A 25,503-nucleotide genomic window follows, 5' to 3' on the forward strand; every position below is an offset into this window, starting at 1 on the left:
ATAACGACTTGAATTGCAACATTTCATCTATTTCATACTTCTAGAAATGTTCAGTAATGCTACGGGCCTAAATTTTGAAATCTGGAGGTGACTGAGGGAAACCAAAATTGATCGGGAAAATATCAAAATGTAGATTTGGAGGTGCCCAAGCCCAATATTTTATATTCGTTGAAAGATTTTCCTATGTCTGCAAAAGGAGGTCAAGCACGTGTATATTGTAAACGTGTTCTGTGAATTAAATCATGGTATGTTGATACAAATAGATGTATCCACTTTTAAAAATCAAAGAAATAGTCAGAAATACTTTCTATAACATTTATTCATTCACTCTTACAATACCAAATCACTCTCACTTCACTGCACCTGTACTGTTAAATATTTAACAGCATTCTGCTCAACTCATCATTTAAACCCGATAATCGTTTTGATACAGTTATTATCAATAAGATTTACACACAGCTAACATACCAAAACATTATTACTCACTACTGATCTATGAAATTAAAAATTCTTCATGATATATAATTACAAAATATCACCCCAGAATTACACTGTGGCAAAAGTCTAGTAGATACGACATGTTACATTAAAAAAAGGGAAAGCACTGTTATGGTATCTGTCTGTCAAACTCAGATGTATCTTCATTTGCATGGCAACCCTTAAGCATAACATAATAAAATGGATATGAAATTAGAATGGTCAAAATTATCTGAATTTCATTTTATGTGAAAACCAGCAGTTCATCAAAACCTGTGTCAAATCTTTATTACAACATGAAGCATTCACATGTCCATATTTATAAACCATCTTGAAAATTATATTTGATTATGAAATTTAAACACTGTTTATAATTAAGGTATGTTTTACACAATGAACAAAGATCTAATGTAGCATCTTTAGTTGCAGTAATCACATAGGAATTGCAATTAAATCTGCAATTAATTAATTTTCTAAACCCAAATCTCCCCTATCCCTACCCTGACTCTGAAATAAAAATCAAAGATACATGCTACACAGACAATCCTGCTGTCAAAATAATTCCACCAACCATATCAAAATTTGAATACCTCACTATACCAGATACAACCACAACATACAACTACCAAAAAACTCACACACTCCCATTCCCACTAATCACACACCATTACCAAAACAATAACATACTATCAGTGCAAATCTCATCCAAACATTCAGCACCATTCATTGCTTATTAAAGTTCAACAAACATCTGATATTTCCTAGATACAGGTATAAAATATGCATCTGATACTGTAGATACCTTTCAAAAGTTGCAATCGTATTTAATGTTCATTGCCATAAAACACTCAACAATCACACATTATGAACAAAGAAGCGCTTGTGGGGGGGAAGGCAATTATTTCATAAGATGAATAGATTATACTTTGATGTGAAAAAAAGCAATGAACTTCACATTAATTACATAATAATATTACAAATTATTTACTTAACAAGAAACAATGTGTACATGTACACAAAATTTACATAACAGCAGCAACAATAAGTAAACCACCTCTTGGTACATTTCTGTCTTTTTTCATTTTTGTTTGGTCAAATAAGTGTTGTAGATGTGAAAACAAGGAAGAGAAGCTAGCTTGACATAATAAGAGGATATAGGTACATATGTCCCTGTCTACATTAATTTGTAAGTACTAAATAAGTATTAATTTGCTATTAAAATGGAAAACTATTATACAATGTACACCAAATGCATTATTCTTCAGGAGAACTAGGCGAGACAGGAGCTGTTTTTGAGGATTACAACATCAAACAGCAATCAGTAACCTAAATTCAAATAAAATGATGATCTAAATCACCAATGAAAAATTATGCAGATTTTCAAATATCAAAATAGATCTTAAAAATGGATGAATCGTACATTTGTCGCTACAGAGCATTACTTCAAACATTCATCTATTACACCTAAAATGTCTATATCATGATCTGATTGATCTGTAAATCAATGCACTAAGATGACAATTTACTCGGATGCCAGATGATAACTCTGGAAAGATTGATTTAGCTCAGACACGAGAGGAGATACAACCTTCTATAACAAATTGAATGTATGCGGAGAGGTGAAATACAGTTACTAATAGATCAATGACCCACTCACACATATCTCTCTCATGTAAAGTCACTAGAACTAAACATGGATGGAGTCTATAACAATTAATATACAGTATGGCAACTCCTTAACAGAATTGGAGCAAAACTTTGTATTCCTCTGTGTTATACCCCAAATCTTAACAATAAGTTAAAACAAATTTGCTGAGTACAGATTGCATGTTACACACTTACACTGACAATGTTATAGTACATACTCCCAGTAATTCTGATCTGTTACTGAAACAGGTGGTCAAATTATTGTAAGCACAATCATGTTAACTGTATAGAATAAGGAAGAAAATCAACACCTCAATATGAAACATGATACAATGAGTCAAATATCTATTCTACTGAATCAATATTCCCTTGAAATACATTTTTTTCAAAATAAAGAAAAGGGACTGATGTAAAATAAATTCATCGTAACACTAGTGATGTCAGTATATCACTTCCAGTACTCTTGTACAACATTTAGCAGTTGTCAACTGTGAGAACTTGTTTACATTTATGCATAATTTGGACAATATTTCTAAACATTATCAACACGATGGTCTACATATCCTTCAATATGTTTATATGCTTGTCCTCAGATTCTCTTCTACTGCTGAAAATGATACTAAGCTCTTAGTCTTTTTGTTTTGATGAGGAAAAACAGTTCTGTTAAATAAAAGAAATAGGAATGCCAAAAAACTGTGTTTTTTCTGATGTCTTACATCTATAAAATTGCCCTGAAAATCCCCGCTGGAAGCAAATCCTACAAGTGTATTGATACTTTTACCTGGTATATTGCTGCCATTTCCATCAGAACCCAATCAAGGCCTTGATTACTTATTAAATGATAGACTGTTATGAATTACGTAAATTTTTTTCATACAAGATCAAAGCAATCATTATCGAGATATCAACATTATATGATGATGTCTGTTCATCACATTATTACTGTTATATGCCACACCTGAAAACCCTTACCATAGAATATATCATACTTTTTTAAATGTTCGGTTTCAACCATCCCCAACTATAAAGCACATTTATTGTTATAGAAGTTATAACAGAAGTCCTGTGTACTAAAGCCTGTTTGTGCTGTACTCATTGGGAAATTTAAACTTGTGAGATCCTTCTCCTCTGATTTTTGGCAAGGTTCCAGCATTAGGAATGACATTCCATGACAAAGTCAGAGTCACGTTGTTGTTTCCTCTACAAATACAGAAAATGGAAAGTCCAGAGGATATGACACACAAATATGGCAAGAAAATTCTCACAATTATCAATACGACAAACACTATAGCAGAAATAGCAATTAAATGACCGCTGTCTAGCATATTGAATAATAGTGCATCTTCATGTACATTTAGATTACAGTGTATCTCACTGTACTCTTAGGTTCCTTACCCAACATGAACAAAACAAAAAGCATTATGTCATTATAACCTTATACTCCTATCCGGTTTTCGTTGTTGTTCATTTATGAAATAAGGATGAACTTACAGATCTGATTTTGATTTCTATCAAGCTTCAACTAAGCCTTACAAGGCCTGTATTAATATTTGAAGATCTGTTCTGATTTATGCAGGAAATTTTACATATAGAATAGTGATGAATCAATTTGTTTGCATACATGAAGAGCAAAAAAAAAAGAAATATGGTAGCGTTCTCTCAAATGTGTCATATTTAGGTACTTCATTAAACTTATCAACCAATGTAATGTTCAGAAATAAAGGCAAATGTGTAATTATAAAACTTCACTTTAGAAGAAAGTTATTTTTTTCTACCCAAATGGAAATATAACTATGTTTAACACAAAAAGATTCTTACTTCAGGCCATTGCCATAATCCCAGAAATAATATTTGGTATTGCTGCTGCGGTAGTCAAGAACAGAGTTCTCTCCCCTCTTAATGATTTTGTCCCAGATCACCACCTGGTTTAAAACCTATAAAGAACAGAATAAAGTACAATGTAATTTCAAGATATACCATAAACATGTAATGTCATGCTTTCTGCCTATTCTTTACTGCAAAATATGTTTTACATGTAAAAAATACATTGGTGTCTGCAATCAAGCACAATTCCATTTCTATTCAAACAAATTGACTGCCCTGCCCTTAGTAAAGCATGCCACAAACCAAATATTGGGTATCGTGGATATTGTTAATAATCTAGAATGTAGAAATGATTAAATGTAAGATCAAATAATTTCCATAGCATGGCCTTGTCCTTCACGCAAAGTTAGTGATGAGTTTATAAAATTACACCATAAATATCACTGTCAGATGATCAAACAATCAGGAAATGCTAACACTAGCTATAGGGACCTGAATGCATCCAGCCCTTCTAGTCCCAGATTTTATTATCATACTTACATGATCTTTTGTCTCATATTCTGCTGTCAGATACAGGAACAATTGCTTCACATTCCAGTTAAATATCCTTGATAAATGTGTGTGTGTTAAAGAAAACTCTTCTCAGAAAAGAAATCACACTGACATTAAGAACTGTAAGTATCCATTTTAAAATGCAACCTTGCTATCAGGATTCAACAAAAGCAGAAAACGCTATCTCTTGTACCATGTTTACTATAAAATTAAGCATTTTTGGAGGATGTATCTTCTTAATCTACAAATTCATATGCCCACATATTGTTAAAATAATCATATATAGATTTATTGAGTTATAAATACTTATGAAATCAAGTGTCTACGAAATAGTATTTTTTTTTAAATATCGAAAATTGAGCCCAATATACCTAAGATTAAAAATGCTTTTAAAGGATATCTGCTTGCATATCAAAGACAACAAATCCAAGGTCATTCTTTTCTCTTGTGGCGCTGTAGTCGGGAACATTTTTTCTGCAAAAGACAAAAGAACTCAACAATTGTGTTCTTCTGCATGTTCAAAATATGAATGGATCCTAGGGAGACATTGAATTAAATAACCTCTGTTACATTGGTACTCATGTATGCACTCAGGAATAATACTTCCATATGCACCACAAAGTAACCCCTGAAAACTCGTTATTTCTTATTTATTTCTTGGAAAGGAGTATCTAACCCTTGTGAATATTTGCAGCAATATACCACTTGCCTAGAGAGACCACTTCAGTTTGGTCATTTGGGTATAAGACCAGGAAGTCCCAGGTTTGAGTCCTAGCAGAAACATTGAAATAAATGGTAATCTCTGTTACATTTAGTCATCAAAATTTAAAACATGTACAGTTATATGTATTCATGCACATGACTTAAGGATACAGTAGTAAATGCTAACATCTGTCGGTCATCGGCACCACTAAATCATTTTAGGAACAGAGTTAGTCTAGACGAAAACAGACCGCAAATATCAAACATGATCACAGGCTCGAATATACTATCAGAAATTAAACATACGGTACATGCCTGACCACATACTAGGAAGACACAAATATAACATATCTAAGTTGCATGTGAAGAAAAGAAAAGGCCACTGGTATGAAGAAACGTCCAGATGGTGGCCTAACAGCTCATGAAAGCCGGTTATGTATCAATTGCTTACACTATGGTTTTCCCAGTTCCAATGTATACCAGGGCTTTGTGTTCATTGAAAGCCGTCGTAAGGAAACAACAGAAAGTCAATCCCGCCATCACACTAAGTGTGAAGGCGAAAATTGTATTCAATCTGGACAGAAATGTGTTCATCTTTCCTGTGGCTTGTTGGCCGGAAGTGTTCGTCAGCTAAAATGGTCAAGTATAATTGAAAGAGTTGGACGAAATTCCGTAAAAATAATATTTGTTGTTTGATCATTTAAAATGTTTTCGAACATATGTAGATATTATAGTGTCTCTGCTATTCACGTATTATTTATATAAATATAGTTATTTATATTTTGTTTGATTATATAACAGTTGTTGTATTTTTTATGTCAGTCCGGAATTGCCATTTTAATTTTAGTTTGATTGATAGTCACATGATTGAATCATGGCGGCTAAGTTAAACCAGTTCATTTTATTTCAGTCATTGATTTGTGTGTTATCTATATTATGTGTTGAATCACTGCGAAAAGGTTTTCCTCATCGGAAGTCTCACCAACTTAGGGAAAGTGGTTATGCTTACAAAACAGCGTACTTCGAACAAAAGGTAACTAACACTTTCAGTTTAAAATTGTACCACGGGCACGCTCTTCGACAGTTCTTTTCCGTTTTTATATTATGTTCGTTATTAATTGGTTGATATTTCCATAATTGGCCAAACAACATATCTGTGTTTTTGTTATTGACAAACTTATAGAACGTTATAGAGGTAGACAATTGTGTGGGTGTTGTTTTTGCATGAGTTATCTCCCATCGACTGTGTTTATGGAACACTACGACCTGTTTTACGTGCATACAATACATGTTATTATCATTACTACTATAGTTAGAAGCTAATTATAATTGGTAATAAGTGTATGTATACACATGTACCATTTTGGCCAATGAATTATTTGCAAAATATCAATACTTTTTTTAAATAAGCAAGATTGAAAAGTGTTCACAATCTTCATGATATCTCTCTTACCACCGTTTTCAAGGCCTATATGGATCATATATATTCAACTACCAAGAAACAGCGATAATTGAACTTGAGTACATTTATTTGATACAAATGAAACATTTATTTAACATTTACTAAGGGAAGGTAACTCAAGAGAGCTTGAAGCTTGGATTTGAATTTAAACAACACACATTTCAGTAAGTAAACCTTGGAAAATGTACCTGTGTGATCAGATCATCTGTAAAGAGCCTGTTAATGATCAGGACAAGACCCAGATTCAATTCCTGATTTGGCCGCTTGACTGGAATGTGTATTTTCCTTGTTCTTTTACACATGTACGGTACATCTAATTTTAGTCCAGATGTACTCAGATAAGTTTCTGCATGCCGCTACAGTCATTAACATAAAAAAAATAGTATCATTATATAAGTACTTCAATCTTTTATATTTCTAGGTCGACCACTTTGGATTTGCCAATGATGACACATATAAACAGAGATATCTAGTGGCTGACCAATTTTGGGACAAAAATGGTGGACCTATATTTTTTTACACTGGTAATGAAGGAGACATTACATGGTTCTGTAACAATACTGTGAGTATCTGTGTGGACCTATCCTGCATCCTTTGGCAAAAAATATCTTAGTGGATATATATTATGAAATCAGTTTATAAATATATATCCATGAAAAATTTCTATAAATAATTCCAATATCCATAATTTGAAATAGGGACATTCCACAATTATATCCTCAATTCATTTGTCAGTTTATTGATATTAACAGATGATTTGCGGATAATCAAAAATGATTAATGGATAACCATCAATGGCAACATTTTATCACATTTTTCTTAGTTTTGGCTGGATATATTCAATATTTGCTTGTGTGAAAGCTTGTTGGTTCTTGGCATCAATACATTATATCAGTCAACTTCATTCTGAGTGAAATAAAAGTTAAATACCTATCATATTTCATAATTCAGAAACTCAACATCTAGTGATTTCTTTTTATAGCATGTTCTGGAAAGCTATATGAAAATGAAAATATTTGCCTATTTTTTCAAAGAAATAGTTGACATGTACATGTACTTGAAATATGATGTTATATGGCCCCAATATGCAAGTATATGCATGAACTGGTTGCTGTACAATGTGGATATACGTAGCTAAACTATTCTAGATCCAGAAAAATTTCATTTGAAACATATTGTCACATTTCATTTGAAATTTGTATTTTTGATGATTTTTTATAAAAAAAAGTCTAAATTTGTGGGTTTAATTGTATGGGGGCAAAAATGCAGATCCCCACATTTGGGCCTGTAGGGCTGGCTGAAATGGGGGAGTTTGATTGCATTTCAGATACTTCTTCTCCAGACTGAAGAACTGTAGAATTAAGAAAATTTCGATAGATTGAAAAGTTCCAAGGTGCTTTGTCAGAATTATAAATTTTATATCCGAAAGTCCTCCATTTCACTCTAGGGAGAGAGTAATTTTGCTAAATCATTTATACTGATGACTTGAGAAAATGACCATTTTGTTTTGGATATTTTAATTCTCTTTAGTGAGAAATAATTCAATTGTGACTGGAGTTGCAACCACCAGATCTCAGTTTGATAGTATATGATTCAGAACCCACCCCTAGGGTTTGAAGGATGGAACACAAAAGTGGAGATTTGCTTATATTTCAAAATCTTCCAGACCCAGATACTGTAGATTGATAAACTTTCTATGGATGGAAATGTCCCAGATTTATTGTTAAAAATCATTTTGTCAACAATTTTGCTATATATTAGACTTAATAAGTAAAATGCCTTTATAGATATATCACATTTAATGGGCATATTAACAAAAATGGCAAATATGATAATGTTTGAAATGATATTCAAAACATAGTAAGCTTACATAACACTTTTCTTTTATGTTCTTATTCAGGGATTTATGTGGGAACTGGCCCCTAAGTTGAAAGCCCTGCTGATTTTTGCTGAGCATCGATACTATGGTGCTTCTTTGCCTTATGGTGCTGATGCTGCTAAGGTAATTGAGTAACATGCTTCAACCAAATGGAATTATATAATACTGCTAATTTTAACACATATTATAAAACCATTAATGTGTTTTTTGATAGAATGAATGTAAGGAAATGATGCATGTTCTACAAAACAAAAATTTTAAATATGTAAAAATTCCAAAGTGAGATTAGTTTGATGTGGGCAGATACAAGTTCCAACTTGTCAGTAGAAACATGAAAAAAAAACAATACAATGTAAAATTTGAAAGTTATCTCTCACTATTTCTTCATCACAGGATCCTAACAAACTACAGTATCTGACATCTGAGCAGGCACTGGCTGACTTTGCTATACTGATCCAAGAGTTGAAGGCCAATGAACCAGGAGCTCAGAACAGCAGAGTGATTGCCTTTGGGGGATCATATGGGGGAATGCTGGCTGCTTGGCTGAGGATCAAATACCCTAATGTTGTGGATGGGTAGGGTACAATGTCAGATTCTAGATCAAATACCCTAATGTTGTGGATGGGTAGGGTATAAAGTCAGATTCTAGATCACATACCCTAATGTTGTGGATGGGTAGGGTACAATGTCAGATTCTGGATCAAATACCCTAATGTTTTAGATGGGTAGGGTACAATGTCAGACTCTAGATCAAATACTCTAATGTTGTGGATGGGTAAGGTTAGACATCAAATTCTAGATCAGATACCCTTATGTTGTGGATGGGTAAGGTTAGACATCAAATTCTAGATCAGATACCCAAATGTTGTGGATGGGTAAGACCCAGATACCCAAATGTTGTGGATGGGTAGGGTACAATGTCAGATTTTAGTTATTTAACCTAGATCAGATACCCTACCTGTGTAGACAAATTTTTTATGGATGGTTGACACTAATGTCATAGAATATAAATAGTTTCAAACCTTAATTGAACATTTTATATGCATTTTTAGTTTTAGATAGCCCACCATATTCAGATGATGTACAAATAATCAGATAATGTTGTGGATGGGTAAGGTTAAACATCAAATTCTAGATCAGATACCCAAATGTTGAAATTCTAGATCAGATACCCTTATGTTGTGAATGGGTAAGGTTAGAAATCATGAAATTCTAGATCAGATACCCAAATGTTGTGGATGGGTAAGGTAAAACATGAAATTCTAGATCAGATACCCTAATGTTGTGGATGGGTAAGGTAAAACATGAAATTCTAGATCAGATACCCAAATGTTGTGGATGGGTAAGGTAAAACATCAAATTCTAGATCAGATACCCTTATGTTGTGGATGGGTAAGGTAGAAAACATGAAATTCTAGACAGATCAAATGGGTTAAAACATCAAATTCTAGATCAGATACCCTTATGTTGTGGATGGGTAAGGTTAGACATCAAATTCTAGATCAGATACCCTTATGTTGTGGATGGGTAAGGTAAAACATGAAATTCTAGATCAGATACCCTTATGTTGTGGATGGGTAAGGTAAAACATGAAATTCTAGATCAGATACCCTTATGTTGTGGATGGGTAAGGTAAAACATCAAATTCTAGATCAGATACCATTATGTTGTGGATGGGTAAGGTAAAACATGAAATTCTAGATCAGATACCCTTATGTTGTGGATGGGTAAGGTAAAACATGAAATTCTAATGTTGTGGATGGGTAAGGTAAAACATGAAATTCTAGATCAGATACCCTAATGTTGTGGATCATGGGTAAGGTAAAACATCAAATTCTAGATCAGATACCCTTATGTTGTGGATGGGTAAGGTAAAACATGAAATTCTAGATCAGATACCCTAATGTTGTGGATGGGTAAGGTAAAACATCAAATAGTTAGATAACCTTATGTTGTACCTGTGTAGACTAGATCAGATACCCTAATGTGGATGGGTAATGTTTCAAACCTTAAGGTAAACATGAAATTTATATTTGCATTTTTAGTTAGTTTTTTTAGCCCACCATATTCAGATGATGGACTTATCAATCAGATACCCAAATGTTGTGGATGGGTAAGGTAAAACATGAAATTCTAGATCAGATACCCTAATGTTGTGGATGGGTAAGGTAAAACATGAAATTCTAGATCAGATACCCTAATGTTGTGGATGGGTAAGGTAAAACATGAAATTCTAGATCAGATACCCTTATGTTGTGGATGGGTAAGGTAAAACATGAAATTCTAGATCAGATACCCTTATGTTGTGGATGGGTAAGGTTAGACATCAAATTCTAGATCAGATACCCTTATGTTGTGGATGGGTAAGGTAAAACATGAAATTCTAGATCAGATACCCAAATGTTGTGGATGGGTAAGGTAAAACATCAAATTCTAGATCAGATACCCTTATGTTGTGGATGGGTAAGGTTAGACATCAAATTCTAGATCAGATACCCTTATGTTGTGGATGGGTAAGGTTAGACATCAAATTCTAGATCAGATACCCTTATGTTGTGGATGGGTAAGGTAAAACATGAAATTCTAGATCAGATACCCTAATGTTGTGGATGGGTAAGGTAAAACATGAAATTCTAGATCAGATACCCTAATGTTGTGGATGGGTAAGGTAAAACATGAAATTCTAGATCAGATACCCTAATGTTGTGGATGGGTAAGGTAAAACATGAAATTCTAGATCAGATACCCTTATGTTGTGGATGGGTAAGGTAAAACATGAAATTCTAGATCAGATACCCTAATGTTGTGGATGGTTTGGGTACAATGTCAGATTTTAGTTATTTAACCTTCTACCTGTGTAGACATTTTTTATCAATGTTGACACTAATGTCATAGAATATAGAATAGTTTCAAACCTTAATTGAACATTTTATATTTGCATTTTTAGTTAGTTTTTTTAGCCCACCATATTCAGATGATGGACTTATCAATCGCCCTTCATCCATCGTCTGTTGTACCTCCATCCTTAAACAATTCTTGTTATCACTACCAGGTATTTCTTGATCATTCTCAAGTTTCATATGTAGCTTTACTTTTTTCCCTAGTTCTGCATAGCCCATTTTGGGGATGATCAGAGAAACAAGTCATAGTTTATCATGGCTGTTTCTGGAGAAACATTGGATAGATCATTCTCAAACTTGATATGTAGCCCAGGTTCACCGTAGTTTCGAGCTGTGCACAGTGAATTTGATGAAATGATCAGAAAAACAAGTTGGCATCTTGGTTTTTCGACAATTATAGTTTGTAATCACTATTGCTGGAGAAGTGTTGGATGGATCATTCTCAAATTTCATATGTAGGTTTGTTTTGGTTCCATTATCCAAATAGACAAACATTTTGGTTTCTCATACTCATAGTTTGTTATGACTAATTCTGGATAAGTACTGGATGGATTATTCTTAAACTGTTGCTTCATATGCAATTTTAGTTTAGTTCTTAGTTTTGCATAAATTATTTTAGGACTGAGCAGAAAACAGGATGGCAAATAGGTGGTGATCTTGTGCTTTGAAAGCTATTGTTTGTTACTGCTGTTTCTGCAGAATAGTTCGGTAGATTATTCTCTCATTTCATATGTAGGTTTGCTATAATCTGTAGTTATACCCTTTTTTATTTTTTGACTGATCAGAGAAGCAAAATGGGAGACAGGTAACATTCTTTGAATTTGACAATGAAAGTTTGATATTTCTATTTCTTGAGGAGTACTGAATGGAGCTTTTTTAACTTTGATATGTTGGTTTCACTTGGTACGATATTGTGCCCTTTTGATTTTGGAATTGATCTGAGAAACAAAAAGCCAACAGATAAACATCTTGGATTTTGCAGTTAAAGGTTATTACCACTGTTTCTTCATATAATGATGAGCAGAAACGGAGGAAAGAAGAGGAAAGAAAGTTAAAGAACAAAATAAAGATAAAATATTGGTGGGCATAAATTCAAGATCCCTCTAGGATCTCTTGTTCTCAAGGAAGGTGTATTCTATGTCTATATTTTTATGTCTGAAACAATTTGCATCTTTGTTGATCTGCTGGAAAGTTGTATTTGATTCTTTTTTATTAAGTATGTGAGTCTTGTCTAACTAGAAAAGGAATAATCTTAAAAAGACCATTTATATATGAAAAATTTTCAAAAAATAAAATTAAAATTAGTAACTTTTCCTGTCATTTGGTAGCTGGAGATTTGTGATTTTTTCCAGGTCCCTCGCTGCCTCTGCCCCTATTTGGAGCTTCATAGGTCAGATCCCTTGTGAGGCTCAGTTGCAAGTTGTCACCAACTCTTTCAAGAGGGAGTCTTCAACCTGTGTCAAAAACATCAGGAAGTCATGGGGTGTCATCAACACATTAGGTGCTACAGGTACATAATGTCACAGATTGTAAGGACAAGCTAATTCACCATACAACACAATGGAGGCTACATGTACACAGCATCACAGATTGTAAAGACAGGCTAATTCACCATACAACACCATGGAGGCTACTTGTACACAGCATCACAGATTATAAAGACGAGCTAATTCACCATACAACGCCATTGGGGCTACTTGTACACAGCATCACAGATTGTAAAGACAGGCTAATTCACCATACAACACCATGGAGGCTACTTGTACACAGCATCACAGATTATAAAGACAAGCTAATTCACCATACAACACCATTGGGGCTACTTGTACACAGCATCACAGATTGTAAGGACAAGCTAATTCACCATACAACACAATGGCAGCTACAGACAAGCTAATTCACCATACAACACATTGGGGGTTACAGACAAGCTAATTCACCATACAACACATTGGCAGCTACAGACAAGCTAATTCATCATACATCACATCGGGGGCTACAGACAAGCAAATTCATCATACATCACATCGGGGGCTACAGACAAGCAAATTCATCATACATCACATCAGGGGCTACAGACAAGCTAATTCACCATATATCACATTGGCAGCTACAAACAAACAAATTCATCATACATCACATTGGCAGCTACAGACAAGTTAATTCATCATACATCACATTGGCAGCTACAGACAAGTTAATTCATCATACATCCTGACTATATTTAGTATGTTTATGTATTATAGAATGGTCAATATTGGCTATTACATTACACCAGCAGTAGTTTGGAACTTTATTTCCTGTGTTGATTTATGCTTTGCCAGATCTAATTTGGTTACATATTTCATGAGCTTGAAGTTTATAAAAGAGAAGCATAGTTTCAAAATGGAACACTTCAGTTTGGTAGGTTTACTAGAATGCATAGACAATGTTTTATAAGAGTCCATATCAAAGGAAGCTCTGTTTTGTCATACTTTTCTGTACCAAATAAGCTGTGTATTGGCTGAAGCCAAATAAACGAAAGATTCTCTCAAAGTTTTTTCATCTTTTGTATTCTTTTATCTTTACCAAAACCTAGCTTGTGTGACATTACCATTAATTCTCCATATGTTGCCCCAAAAGTTTAACAACCATTATTTTATTTCAGACTTGGGGAGGGCACGCCTTTCCACCACATTTGATTTGTGTGCACTGTTGAACACGAGTGCAGATGCAGGTGCCCTGAAGTCATGGCTGTTAGAGGTCATGTTTAACCTGGCTATGGTAGATTATCCCTATCCAGCCTCTTTCCTTGAACCTCTGCCTGGCTGGCCTATCAAGGTGAGGTCTTTTTCTGTATAGTACCAAATCCTAAGCAAGGTATATGTAGTTAACACTTTATCTAATTATTAAGGTCCATTTATTGCTTTAGCTCTCTGGGAGGTCAGATAGTGACTTTGACTACAGACACTTTCTTAAAATGATGAGTAGAGGAACAGGAAACTTTGTACTGAAAATATGTTGTAAATCCATTGGAAGGTTATTGTGAACATCCATGTTTTCGTGACTTGGATCTATATGTTTGAAAACTGTTTTATCATCTGTTCTTTCTTCAAAATAATATTCAATTGACCAAAGATAGAAACAAACCAGTTGGTAGAGAAACTCTTATATAAAATAGATGTCATTTTGTATACCAAAATAAGGAAACTGTTACCCATTTCTGGACCAGGACAATGAGAATAAATTCAGGTGATCTACAGGTTTGAGAATGGGGTCACCACAAACTGTATGTAGCTTATGAGATCATGGTTATAGCTAATATGTTTATTTTTTATTTTTTACATACAGGCTGTGTGTGGCCCTTTGTCTAATGAAGTTGTGGATGATGTAGCCTTAATTGAGGCTCTATCTAAGGCAGTCAAAGTATACTACAACTACACTGGTCAGGCCAAGTGTTTAGATGTCAATCAGAATGCAGTGGGAAGTCTTGGAGATGAACTATGGGGATATCAGGTAAGCAGTTTTATAGTGACCCTCTTTATTCTGGAATAGAGAAACTTGTTCAAACAATGGGGATATCAGGTTAGTAGTTTTATAACGACGTCTTAGTCTGGAATAGAGAAACTTGTTCAAAGTATGGGGATATCAGGTTAGTAGTTCTATAGCGACATCTTTAGTCTTGAATAGAGAAACTTGTTCAAACTCTGGTGCTCTCAGGTTAGTAGTTTTATAGTGACGTCTTAGTCTGGAATAGAGAAACTTGTTCAAAGTATGGGGATATCAGGTAAGCAGTTTTATAGTGACCCTCTTTATTCTGGAATAGAGAAACTTGTTCAAAGTATGGGGATATCAGGTAAGCAGTTCTATAGCGACATCTTTAGTCTGGAATAGAGAAACTTGTTCAAAGTATGGGGATATCAGGTTAGTAGTTCTATAGCGACATCTTTAGTCTGGAATAGAGAAACTTGTTCAAAGTATGGGGATATCAGGTAAGCAGTTCTATAGCGACATCTTTAGTCTGGAATAGAGAAACTTGTTCAAACTCTGGTGCTCTCAGGTTAGTAGTTTTATAGTGATGTCTTAGTCTGGAATAGAGAAACTTGTTCAAACAATGGGGATATCAGGTAAGCAGTTTTATAGTGACCCTCTTTATTCTGGATTGGAGAAACTCACCCAAATTCTGGAGCTATCAGATAAAAAGCAGTCTTATAGCGACGTCTTAGTCTGGAATGGAGAAACTCATCCAAAACCTTAATTAGTTATTTGGAAATTTTCGACTCATTTTGTACTGATGTATCAAATCATCATTTAAAAATCAATCATTGAGGTTAATTTGTCAAAGAAAAGTTAGGTTAAAAGTGTGTTCTCATTTGTTCTCATCTATAGATGTTAAATATTACTGACAAGGTATGTAGATAACTACAGGTTATCATTCTCTGTTTTTGTCACATACATACAGAATAGAATTTGTGATTACATGTACATAAGGGCTCTCACTGAAAACACCTGTTATCAATATATCAGGATACTTAAGACAGTTGACATTGATGCATTTAACAAATATCAATGTTTTGGAAATTGCATTTGTACATAACAGCGATAACTCACATGTTGCTTTTAATTACAATAGAAGGATGTAAAAGGCGTTACAGAATATTGTAACAATATATCAATATTTTAGCCAGTTGATGATATAATGCTGCTTTTTTCCCTTCAGTGACAGTGCTTAATTTTATCAGAGATCTGAGTATGCTTACACAATGTTTTATGGTACCAAATTTTTAAAGTGAACATTTGCAGTATCCTCCTGATCTAGCAAATAAAAGCCATAGATAGTTAATAACTGTTTACTTTAATCTCTGACCTAAATTTCCACAGGCTTGTACTGAAATGGTGATGCCATCCTGCTCCAATGGTGTGACAGACATGTTTGAACCTACCACCTACAACTTCAGTCAGGTTTCTGATGAGTGCTTTAAACAGTTCAAAATCCGGCCGCGGAAGTCTTGGGTCATAACAGAGCGGAAAGTCTTGCCAGCAATATCATCTTCAGGTAAACAGTTTAACAGAGTAGGGTTTCAAGTCTTGGGGGAAAAACATTAAAACTGCCAGCAATATCATCTTCAGGTAAACAGTTTGTGCAATCTTGACAGAATTTTCTACGATAGGGTTTCCTAGTTCCTTCAATATTGAGGGTTTTAAATACAAATTACGTAATCAAGAAAAGAACCCTTAATGAGCCCCTGGTTTTCATCTTGATTTCGCAATTACCATCTGTAGGACTCTATTAAACTCCCTTCCTGCACATATACTTGTACAAATCATATACTTCAAATCACAACATGTCCTGATATGTTCTGTGGTGATATGGATAACATCATGTCTGTAGTGAAGGGGCTATTCATTTTAAAGAAAGGGTCACTAAAAAAGATGACACCCATTACCTTTGGTATGTTTGAAATGACTTCATGGATATTTTGAAGAAGTATTTGATATTTTGAAGAATTATTTGTTCTTGTGGTAGTAAAAAACTTCATTACTTGTTGACAGTAACGGCCTTCTTGACCCGTGGTCTTCTGGTGGCGTGCTGAAGTCTATCTCACCCAGTCTTACAGCCATCATCATCCCTAATGGTGCTCACCATGTAGATCTTCGTACCTCAAACCCAAAGGATACACCAGACATCACCAAGGCTAGGCAGACAGAGGAATATATCATTAAAGGATGGGTCAAGGGAGACAACTCATGAGCTCCTCATGTTTCCTGGACAGAATTATTGTTTTAACAGTCACTACTATACAGTTTATACTTGGTAACTAAACAGTTTATACTTGGTAACTAGTTAACTAGACAGTTTATATTTGGTAACTAAACAGTTTATACTTGGTAACTAGACAGTTTATACTTGGTAAATTTTAACAGTTTCTACCAAAACAAATTATTTTTAATATAAGGCAAAATGATGAGAAAATATTACATACTGACAAAGTTTTTTTTTAACGGTTAAATTTTCACAAAAAGTTTTAAGTAAAAGATGTTTATAAACATTTTTTTATTTCAAAGGTTTCTGATTTTTCGCAGCTTTTTTCCATTCTCAGAAAAAGAAAAAAAATATGTGAGCTTCATTTATTTAATATAAAGGATCTGAACATTCCATAATGTAATTATTGTAAGTAACAAGGGGCAGGTGTGGGGGCAAAGGAGGCCTTTTTTGTTGTCTCCTTTATTACTGGTTTTTTTATCACTCAATCATGCCTTCGTGTCCCTTTCCAACATATATATGCTATCATATTTCTCGTATCTCAGATTTGCTTTCTTTTAATTGATGTCGTGTAAAATGTTCCAAAGATATTTTATACTCTATGTGTTAACTGATGGCCTCAGCAGATCTATACTCTCCGATTCCTTGAAATTGATCTGGTGTAAATATGAATGGTTAAGATATTTTTAATTATCTCAGGTGTAAATATGAATTGCCAAGATGTTTTACAGTATCACTTGTGTAAATATGAATGGTCGAGATAATTTCAGTTACATTGATTGTAAATGTAGACATCTGGCCCCAGTGACTCAAAAGTTTATTGAAGTTAACCAGTGAATAGTGAAAAGTTCAAATTGCTGAACTGAACAAACAAGAGTGTTAAGGATAAAATTAAAGTTATAAATATATCGTTATGGCTTGTCTTATCAAATCAACATATGTGAAATGATAAAGAATGTTTCCAATTTTTTTATTTCATGTTTGGAAGTTTTCACTTACCACTGGTTATCTCTAACCAGTCATTGAACAACTGGGGCCCTATCACTAAGGACAGCACACGAGAGAAAACCAGCACAACTGTGATATAGAATCGGATTTAATAGCTAGTCAAATGTAACAAACACACATGTCTGGAATTTTTATTTTTTATTTTATATTTATGCCTTAATTTTGTATGAAAAAAAGATGTTTAAATTGTCACCTAATTTATTTTACATAATGATACATCAGTTTTATCTTTTGGAAATAGTTTTGATATCAGTGTCATGCGATAGTGATAATATTGTTTGTAATATGTAACCATATATTATAATGATCTAGTTATTGTATTACATGTCGGTTTAACATATGGTTTTACATTACCTTTTAGTGTGTATAATAACACTGAATTATCTTACATGATAATCAAATACCATTATACTTGTGTATGTAGACTGTTTTGTGGGTGTGCAATCTGAATCACTGAATCACAGTTTTCAGTTGATGAAAATCAAATTCAGGCTTATAAGAACACATTCTTATCGTTTCCTTTATTATTTCGGATACATTTCCATGACTTTGGAATCTGGTTCACATGGCTTTAAGTCTTTTCTATTATTTTCCTTTTTACAGCTTAACCTTCAAGTTGTATATGTACACCTAGTATAGATTAAGATGCACTAAACATTAGTACACACAATACTATGTACAGATTAGTTCACTCAATCTAAAAAATAAATAAAATTTATTTATTTCACAATTTCTATTAATGACTTGTTGGTCCATATAGAAGGATGTGAAAGGTCGTACCCATGTGGTTGGGTAAGTCACCCCTAGCTTTTCACATCCATTCCAGGAATTAACGCCAGGACATCTAATTGGAAGAAGAATGTGTTACCACTACACCACCCACTCTATCTACATGATACGAAGTAGGGGAAGTAACTCCCTCAGTATGTCACAGTGGAGAGTTAAAAAGATTCCAATGGCTAAATTGTATGTATTCTATAACTTATTATGTAGGAGGACATAGTTCAGTGGCATTAATTAGTATGTGGACTGTGAAAATATTCTTATCTGAAATATTAATTTGTCTAGTAGTGTCACAGTGCTGCTTGGAGAGATTACTACACATGTACATGGATCTGCTTTGTGGATGAGATATCTCAACCTGAGTATAAGAGTTAGGCTGATCAAGGTTTCATATAGGATATATTCTATGGCATTAAGAAGAAATAAATCAATTGATAAAGCAAGATCTATTTAGAGATTCCTGGATTAACTAGTACAATGTTTAAATTCAGTGATGATATTATCTTGACATGGCCTCAGCTTCTATGCATTTGTATATATCTCTCATTCAACACAGTCTGACTGGTCGCAATGCTTTTATAACCAGGATTTTCAAGGATCCAAAAATGACTCAACATATTAATAATCATCAATAATTTATGGATATTTCAATGAAAACTTCAGCATCTGCTGACATCACTTAGCGTGTTTCTCTAACACACCAGAGGGATTTGAATATTGCCTTGTTTTGGTACCATGTAATGATGTTGTAATGAATAAAGAACAATGTATGTTTACATTTAAACCGTGACAAAATAGTTGTTTATGATGTGTACCAATCATTGCAGTGATTAGTATTGTATTACCAGTGTCCTAATGTGCCCGTTAATTCCCGCTACAAACTACCATTACATACAGTGAAAAAACAATATCAACATCATTCAACATCGGAACAGACAAGGGACTTGAAACATTGTCTTAAAATTCATTGTAATAACAAGGACAGGATTTTTTATTGTGAGATTTCTGGAACAATTCTTAAAATACCTCAATAATGAAGCTACAGTATAAAGGCTGCTTAAACAAAGTGGATATGTGATCGTAAAACAAAGATTAATAGGGATCAAAGCAGCAGTTTCTTAAAGTCATAAAACACGGAAATAATACCAGCTGATGAGAATACATACACACACTCAAAGGTCGTAAACATAGAAAACACTTCAAACTGTACCTGCAGTCAAACTCAGCAGTAACATGAAGACAAATCGTGCTGAAAAAACAGTTAAATTAGCAACTGAAAGTGCTGGGTATTGTGGTATTATATAAACATACAAAGAATTATCTGTAAGTTAGAAGTGTTACCAAAGAACTCAATAATAACAGTTTTATATGTGATGTTCTCGGTGGAAATTTTTCCGTAAAGTTGAATTATATTTTGATGTGAATCAGAAATACATATCAGCAATATTTCAATGTTATGGGTATAGAAGGATAACAAGGTCACTACTAAAACTACTCTATGGAGTGTATCGTGCTTGATAGAATGAAAAGGACATGTTAACCAAAGCGAAAACAAATACTCATCACAATTCATTTCAGAGATGTTTTCAAACAATTTCTGCCATTCTGACTACAAATAAGATATTTTCTACTGTGATAAATTTGTTTAAATGACTGTTGACCGTCGTCAACTCTCAAGATACTGTTTGTGATGAACTCTTTATATATTTATTATGACCAACTCCTTACATATTGACTGTGACCAACTCCTTACATACAGACTGTGACCAACTCCTTACATACAGACTGTGACCAACTCCTTACATACAGACTGTGACCAACTCCTTACATACAGACTGTGACCAACTCCTTACATACAGACTGTGACCAACTCCTTACATACAGACTGTGACCAACTCCTTACATACACACTGTGACCAACTCTTTATATATTGACAGTGACCAACTCCTTACATATTGACTGACCAACTCCCTACATACAGACTGTGACCAACTCCGTATATATCGACCGTGACCAACTCCTTACATATTGACTTTGACCAACTCCTTATATATTGACACTGACCAACTCCTTACATATAGACTGTGACCAACTCCTTACATATAGACAGTGACCAACTCCTTACATACACACTGTGACCAACTCTTTATATATTGACAGTGACCAACTCCTTACATACAGACTGTGACAAGCTCCTTACATATAGACTGTGACAAACTCCTTACATACAGACAGTGACCAACTCCTTATATATTGACAGTGACCAACTCCTTACATACAGACTGTGACAAGCTCCTTACATATAGACAGTGACCAACTCCTTACATACACACTGTGACCAACTCCTTATATATTGACTGTGACCAACTCCTTATATATTGACTGTGACCATCTCCTTACATATTGACTGGCTAACTCCTTATATATAGACTGTGACATCTCCTTATATATTGACTGTGACCAACTCCTTACATATAGACTGTGACCAACTCCTTACATACACACTGTGACCAACTCTTTATATATTGACAGTGACCAACTCCTTACATATTGACTGGCCAACTCCTTATATATTGACTTTGACCAACTCCTTACATACAGACTGTGACCAACTCCGTATATATCGACCGAGTGGGTTTATCCTCCTCATTGGGGTGTTGTCCCTTTCTTCCAAGAGGGCTGCTCCCAGTTGGGCCAGAGTAACAGGGGAGACTGACGTCGTCGTACCTGTCTATCCAGCTGGTCCCAAAAGTACTCGATAGGGGATAGGGACTGTATGGCGGCCAGTCCAGTGGAGGGATATTGTTGTTAATGACAGAGTTGCCACAGATCCTGGCTACATGGGGACGAGCATTATCCTGCTGGAATCTGTGGCTGTTATGCTGCAATAATGTAAAGACATGGGTCGGAGGATCTCTTTATCTAGCGTCAGTTAAATTACCCGCTACCACAACCAGTGGTGATTTAACTCCATGCGAGATCTCTCCCCACACCATAACCGATCCACCCCTATGCAGCAGTCGGCAAAATGTTCTCCACGATGTCGGTATACACGATGTCAAACTTCTGCTCGAAACAGAGTGAACCATGACTCGTCAGTTAACAAGTCCCGTCTCCACTGCCTCAATGATGGATAGGACGCCCAGACCAAGATCTATCAGCAACCCGCCCGGTTTCCCTTAGACGTCTTACAAGACATTCTATAGTACATATATGGACACCTAAATGTCTGGCAACCTGCATTTGCCTTTGACCTTGCGTAATCATTGCAATGGCCTGACCCCTCTGAACTCTGTCAGTCGTGCCATTGTTTTATGCTATCAGAAATTAATCAAAATATCAGAAAACGATGTATCTCTATGAAGACTACCTAATGGTATGATGAGCAGTGTTTCTCAATGTCACAACACTGCTATGCACGAGATTTTCCCATTTCGTGCTTTCCCCGGAAGACAATGTTACACAATGCAATATTAGATACAGGACCATGTGCACTGTAACCCAGAGAGTTGCTTGACCTATTGAAATCAGATTATGCATATTAGTACCGAATTATTTCCAATGATTATTTTTGTCATTTAATATTCATTTCAGAAAAATACCATTTGGTCTACGAATAAACATCGTTGCGATTCGTATTTCATGTTATCGAGTTTATAGTATAAATATCATGTCATTTCTAGAGGGTCCATTCATCAAAGTGTCAACATACTTGATACCATTGGTTCGTTGCTCGCCTTGACGTTCCATCCCTGCCTGGTGTTGGATCGTACTTCTCAGCGCACCCAAGTACACCTGCCAGGTTAAATTGTGCAGTGCCATTCACGCGAACACTAGAGTTCCAGGTACGGATCGGTACCCCATATTTCCGCTGCAGTTTTTACCTGGATCTATTGAGAGATAATTAAACCTGTAATAGATAATTCACATTAAACATTAGCTATTAAACAAACAGACCTGTAGATACGTGAAGTGTAAGACGAGCATGCCGTGATTCAGTAGGCGCAGGTTTTCTGGCACGACTCAGAAGATGTCACGGGCTATACAATGGTATTTTTGGTCTTGTTTTTCAATCCATGCCTGACTACAGTGAGAAATATTTGGTAAATGTTGCATTACAGAGTAGTCAACACTCTATAGAACAAAATCGAGACAACGGAGTAAAGGAAGGCATACTTCTTTCTCTGTCTGGAACCTCATTAGATTTGTACAGATATAACTAGAGACATCTAAAGTAATCTCTGATACTATTTATATCACAAAGTAATGAGACAATGCATGTTTAATTAGTTTGATAATGAATATCGGAAATGTTCATCTACAAATGAATGAAAGAATTAATGGTTGAATAAATGAAGAACCGATCTTCCTTTGTAAACAAGAAATACTTGACATTATCATCAGCTTCCTCTCGCCCGAAAAAAAAAAGCACTTTCGCGATTTTAAAACATCTTTAGAATATCCACCTGTAAAAGTATACATATCTCTATAGATGTGGCTTATGTATATGAAGGTAGTGAGATATTTTATTACGTCTATTAAATACATCCCGTCTTTATGTGAATAGTATTATATCTCAAGTTTTATGTTTTCGTTGTCGGGGAGGTCGACCGATCACATACGTACCCCGTGTACCTGTTTCTCCATTGTACCTCCGTTTTAAGTATTGCAATATATCAGCAACACACTAGTTTTGTAAATGAAATACGCTCTTTCTCTTTCTTTCATTTTCGTTTTATTTCTTTCAATAAGAAACCAGTTCCTTTGTCTAAAACCTTTTGATCTTTTGATAGTACAAATTGTATGTGCTTTTTAACAACAGTTTTATATGTACTACAGTACAATTAATCAATGGGATTTTATTCTTGTCGTCACGATATGCCATATGGCAACTTTTATGAATAAAAATAGTTTATAAAAATCGTCAGCATCTCCGATCCCGCTATCTTTAAATCCTTTGTGTAGAACAATAAAACACTAATCGGGAAGTCGTTTTTGGTATTCAAGTATTATTTTAATATAGATCTGAAATTCAGAGTATTTATTTACAAAAGAATCGGGCACAAGTTAGTTCAACTTATAGTTGCCCTTTCCTCAATGCATTGCGTCTTGGCTTCCTCGACATTCCTTGATTACGATCATTTACTTGTATGAGATCCTGACAAGATCGGCATTGATTGTAACCCATGGACTTTCAAGGACAGGCTCAATTTTTGAGATTTTCCCCCTTCTTTTTTGCCACAGGCCAGACAGATGTATCATCTGCCTCTACATAATTCGAGTTTGAAAAAGGTTAACTAATACATGAAAATTATGGGAAATATCTTAAATACCTGCAACACTAAAACTATCAAGTGAATGAACACTTATGTAGTTATACGTGGGGTTCACCAGGACAAATTTGAATCGAGCTGGTTTGAAATCTCGATCTCGCATTTGACAAGTAAGTAAATTAAAGGGGAATTCAATATTTACGATTCCGAAATCGAAGTTGTGTTAATATCCACACCGAAGTAAGGCACCGTAACTGATGACTGTGATGTATAGAGGAGAATAACGGCAATATAATTGATGTTCGCGATATATAATATGATGTGTAAAAGAGACATTAGTGTTAACTGATGTTTGTAAGGAAGAGTGGGGCGCTGCAAGTTAACTGATGTTTGTAAGGAATAGTGGGACCCGACAAGTTAACTGATGGTTGTGACGAATAATGGGACCCGGCAACATAACTGATGTTTGTGACGTATAGAGGAGCTAGGGAATAGACTAGGCAACATAACTGATGTTTGTGACGTATAAAGGAGCTAGGGACTAGACTAAGCAACATAACTGATGTTTGTGACGTATAGAGGAGCTAGGGACAAGACTAGGCAACATAACTGATGTTTGTGACGTATAAAGGAGCTAGGGGACTAGACTAGGCAACATAACTGATGTTTGTGACGTATAGAGGAGCTAAGAGACTAGACTAGACAACATAGCTGATGTTTGTGACGTGTAGAGGAGCTAGGGGACTAGACTAGGTAACACAGCTGATGTTTGTGACGTATAGAGTAGCTAGGGGACTAGACTAGGTAACATAACTGTTGTCTGTGGTGTATAAAGAGCCTAGACTAAGTTATTTTCGTAAAATTGTTTCGAGTGTTCAAAAGAATTTTCTTTAAACTTTATTAAATGATTTTATGTTAAACTCTCGAACTGTAGGTCTTAATAAATCATGAATCACGTGTATAGACTAGTTTTAAAAAGCGTGAGCAGGAATCACTTGGCTATTGTAGATATTTTATTGGCTAGATTTATGACAGAGATACCTGAACAACGCCCAGCTTTTATCTGTGTTTCGTTATCCCCAATAGGTTCACGCTGTACATTTTAAACATGTTTATTTCCACATAAGTGTTTTTGAAATATCAGCTGAAAAGGAGGTAATGGAAAACAGACGTGTGTTGTGATTTACTACAAGTTAATAAGCTTGGTCTACATTGTTCGGACTGTTTTCTTCCTTCCGGTAGCAATTTTCTT

General features: G+C 34.8%; 2 protein-coding genes across 2 annotated transcripts; one reads left to right on the plus strand and one right to left on the minus strand.

The window, feature by feature from the left end:
- Positions 1-301: 301 nt before the first annotated feature.
- LOC132546965 (signal peptidase complex subunit 3-like) lies at positions 302-5,796 on the minus strand. Its single transcript, XM_060210701.1, has 5 exons — positions 5,654-5,796; positions 4,901-4,974; positions 4,489-4,565; positions 3,943-4,058; positions 302-3,324 (listed from the first exon to the last, which is right to left on the minus strand). Exons 1-5 carry the CDS (start codon positions 5,794-5,796, stop codon positions 3,195-3,197), a joined length of 540 nt encoding a protein of 179 aa, XP_060066684.1. The 3' UTR covers positions 302-3,194.
- A 280-nt stretch (positions 5,797-6,076) lies between these two features.
- Positions 6,077-18,930, plus strand: LOC132546995 (lysosomal Pro-X carboxypeptidase-like). Its single transcript, XM_060210734.1, has 10 exons — positions 6,077-6,235; positions 7,086-7,226; positions 8,565-8,666; positions 8,937-9,118; positions 12,796-12,953; positions 14,091-14,263; positions 14,774-14,938; positions 16,304-16,453; positions 16,509-16,552; positions 16,976-18,930. Exons 1-10 carry the CDS (start codon positions 6,077-6,079, stop codon positions 17,172-17,174), a joined length of 1,473 nt encoding a protein of 490 aa, XP_060066717.1. The 3' UTR covers positions 17,175-18,930.
- Positions 18,931-25,503: the final 6,573 nt, after the last annotated feature.

This window comes from Ylistrum balloti, unplaced genomic scaffold (genome assembly GCF_031769215.1).
Source record: "Ylistrum balloti isolate Yb309-2 unplaced genomic scaffold, AGI_CSIRO_Ybal_v1 Utg369612, whole genome shotgun sequence".
Lineage (NCBI taxonomy): Eukaryota > Metazoa > Mollusca > Bivalvia > Pectinida > Pectinidae > Ylistrum > Ylistrum balloti.

Coding starts and splice junctions, on each gene's coding strand:
- LOC132546965 (XM_060210701.1), bottom strand. CDS start 5,796: ATGAACACATTTCTGTCCAGATTGAATACAATTTTCGCCTTCACACTT. Junction 4,975..5,653: donor GGAACTGGGAAAACCATAGT/GTAAGCAATTGA, acceptor TGTCTTTTGCAG/AAAAAATGTTCCCGACTACA. Junction 3,325..3,942: donor GATTATGGCAATGGCCTGAA/GTAAGAATCTTT, acceptor CTGTATTTGTAG/AGGAAACAACAACGTGACTC.
- LOC132546995 (XM_060210734.1), top strand. CDS start 6,077: ATGGCGGCTAAGTTAAACCAGTTCATTTTATTTCAGTCATTGATTTGT. Junction 12,954..14,090: donor CAACACATTAGGTGCTACAG/GTACATAATGTC, acceptor ATTTTATTTCAG/ACTTGGGGAGGGCACGCCTT. Junction 16,454..16,508: donor GGGTCATAACAGAGCGGAAA/GTCTTGCCAGCA, acceptor TAGGGTTTCAAG/TCTTGGGGGAAAAACATTAA.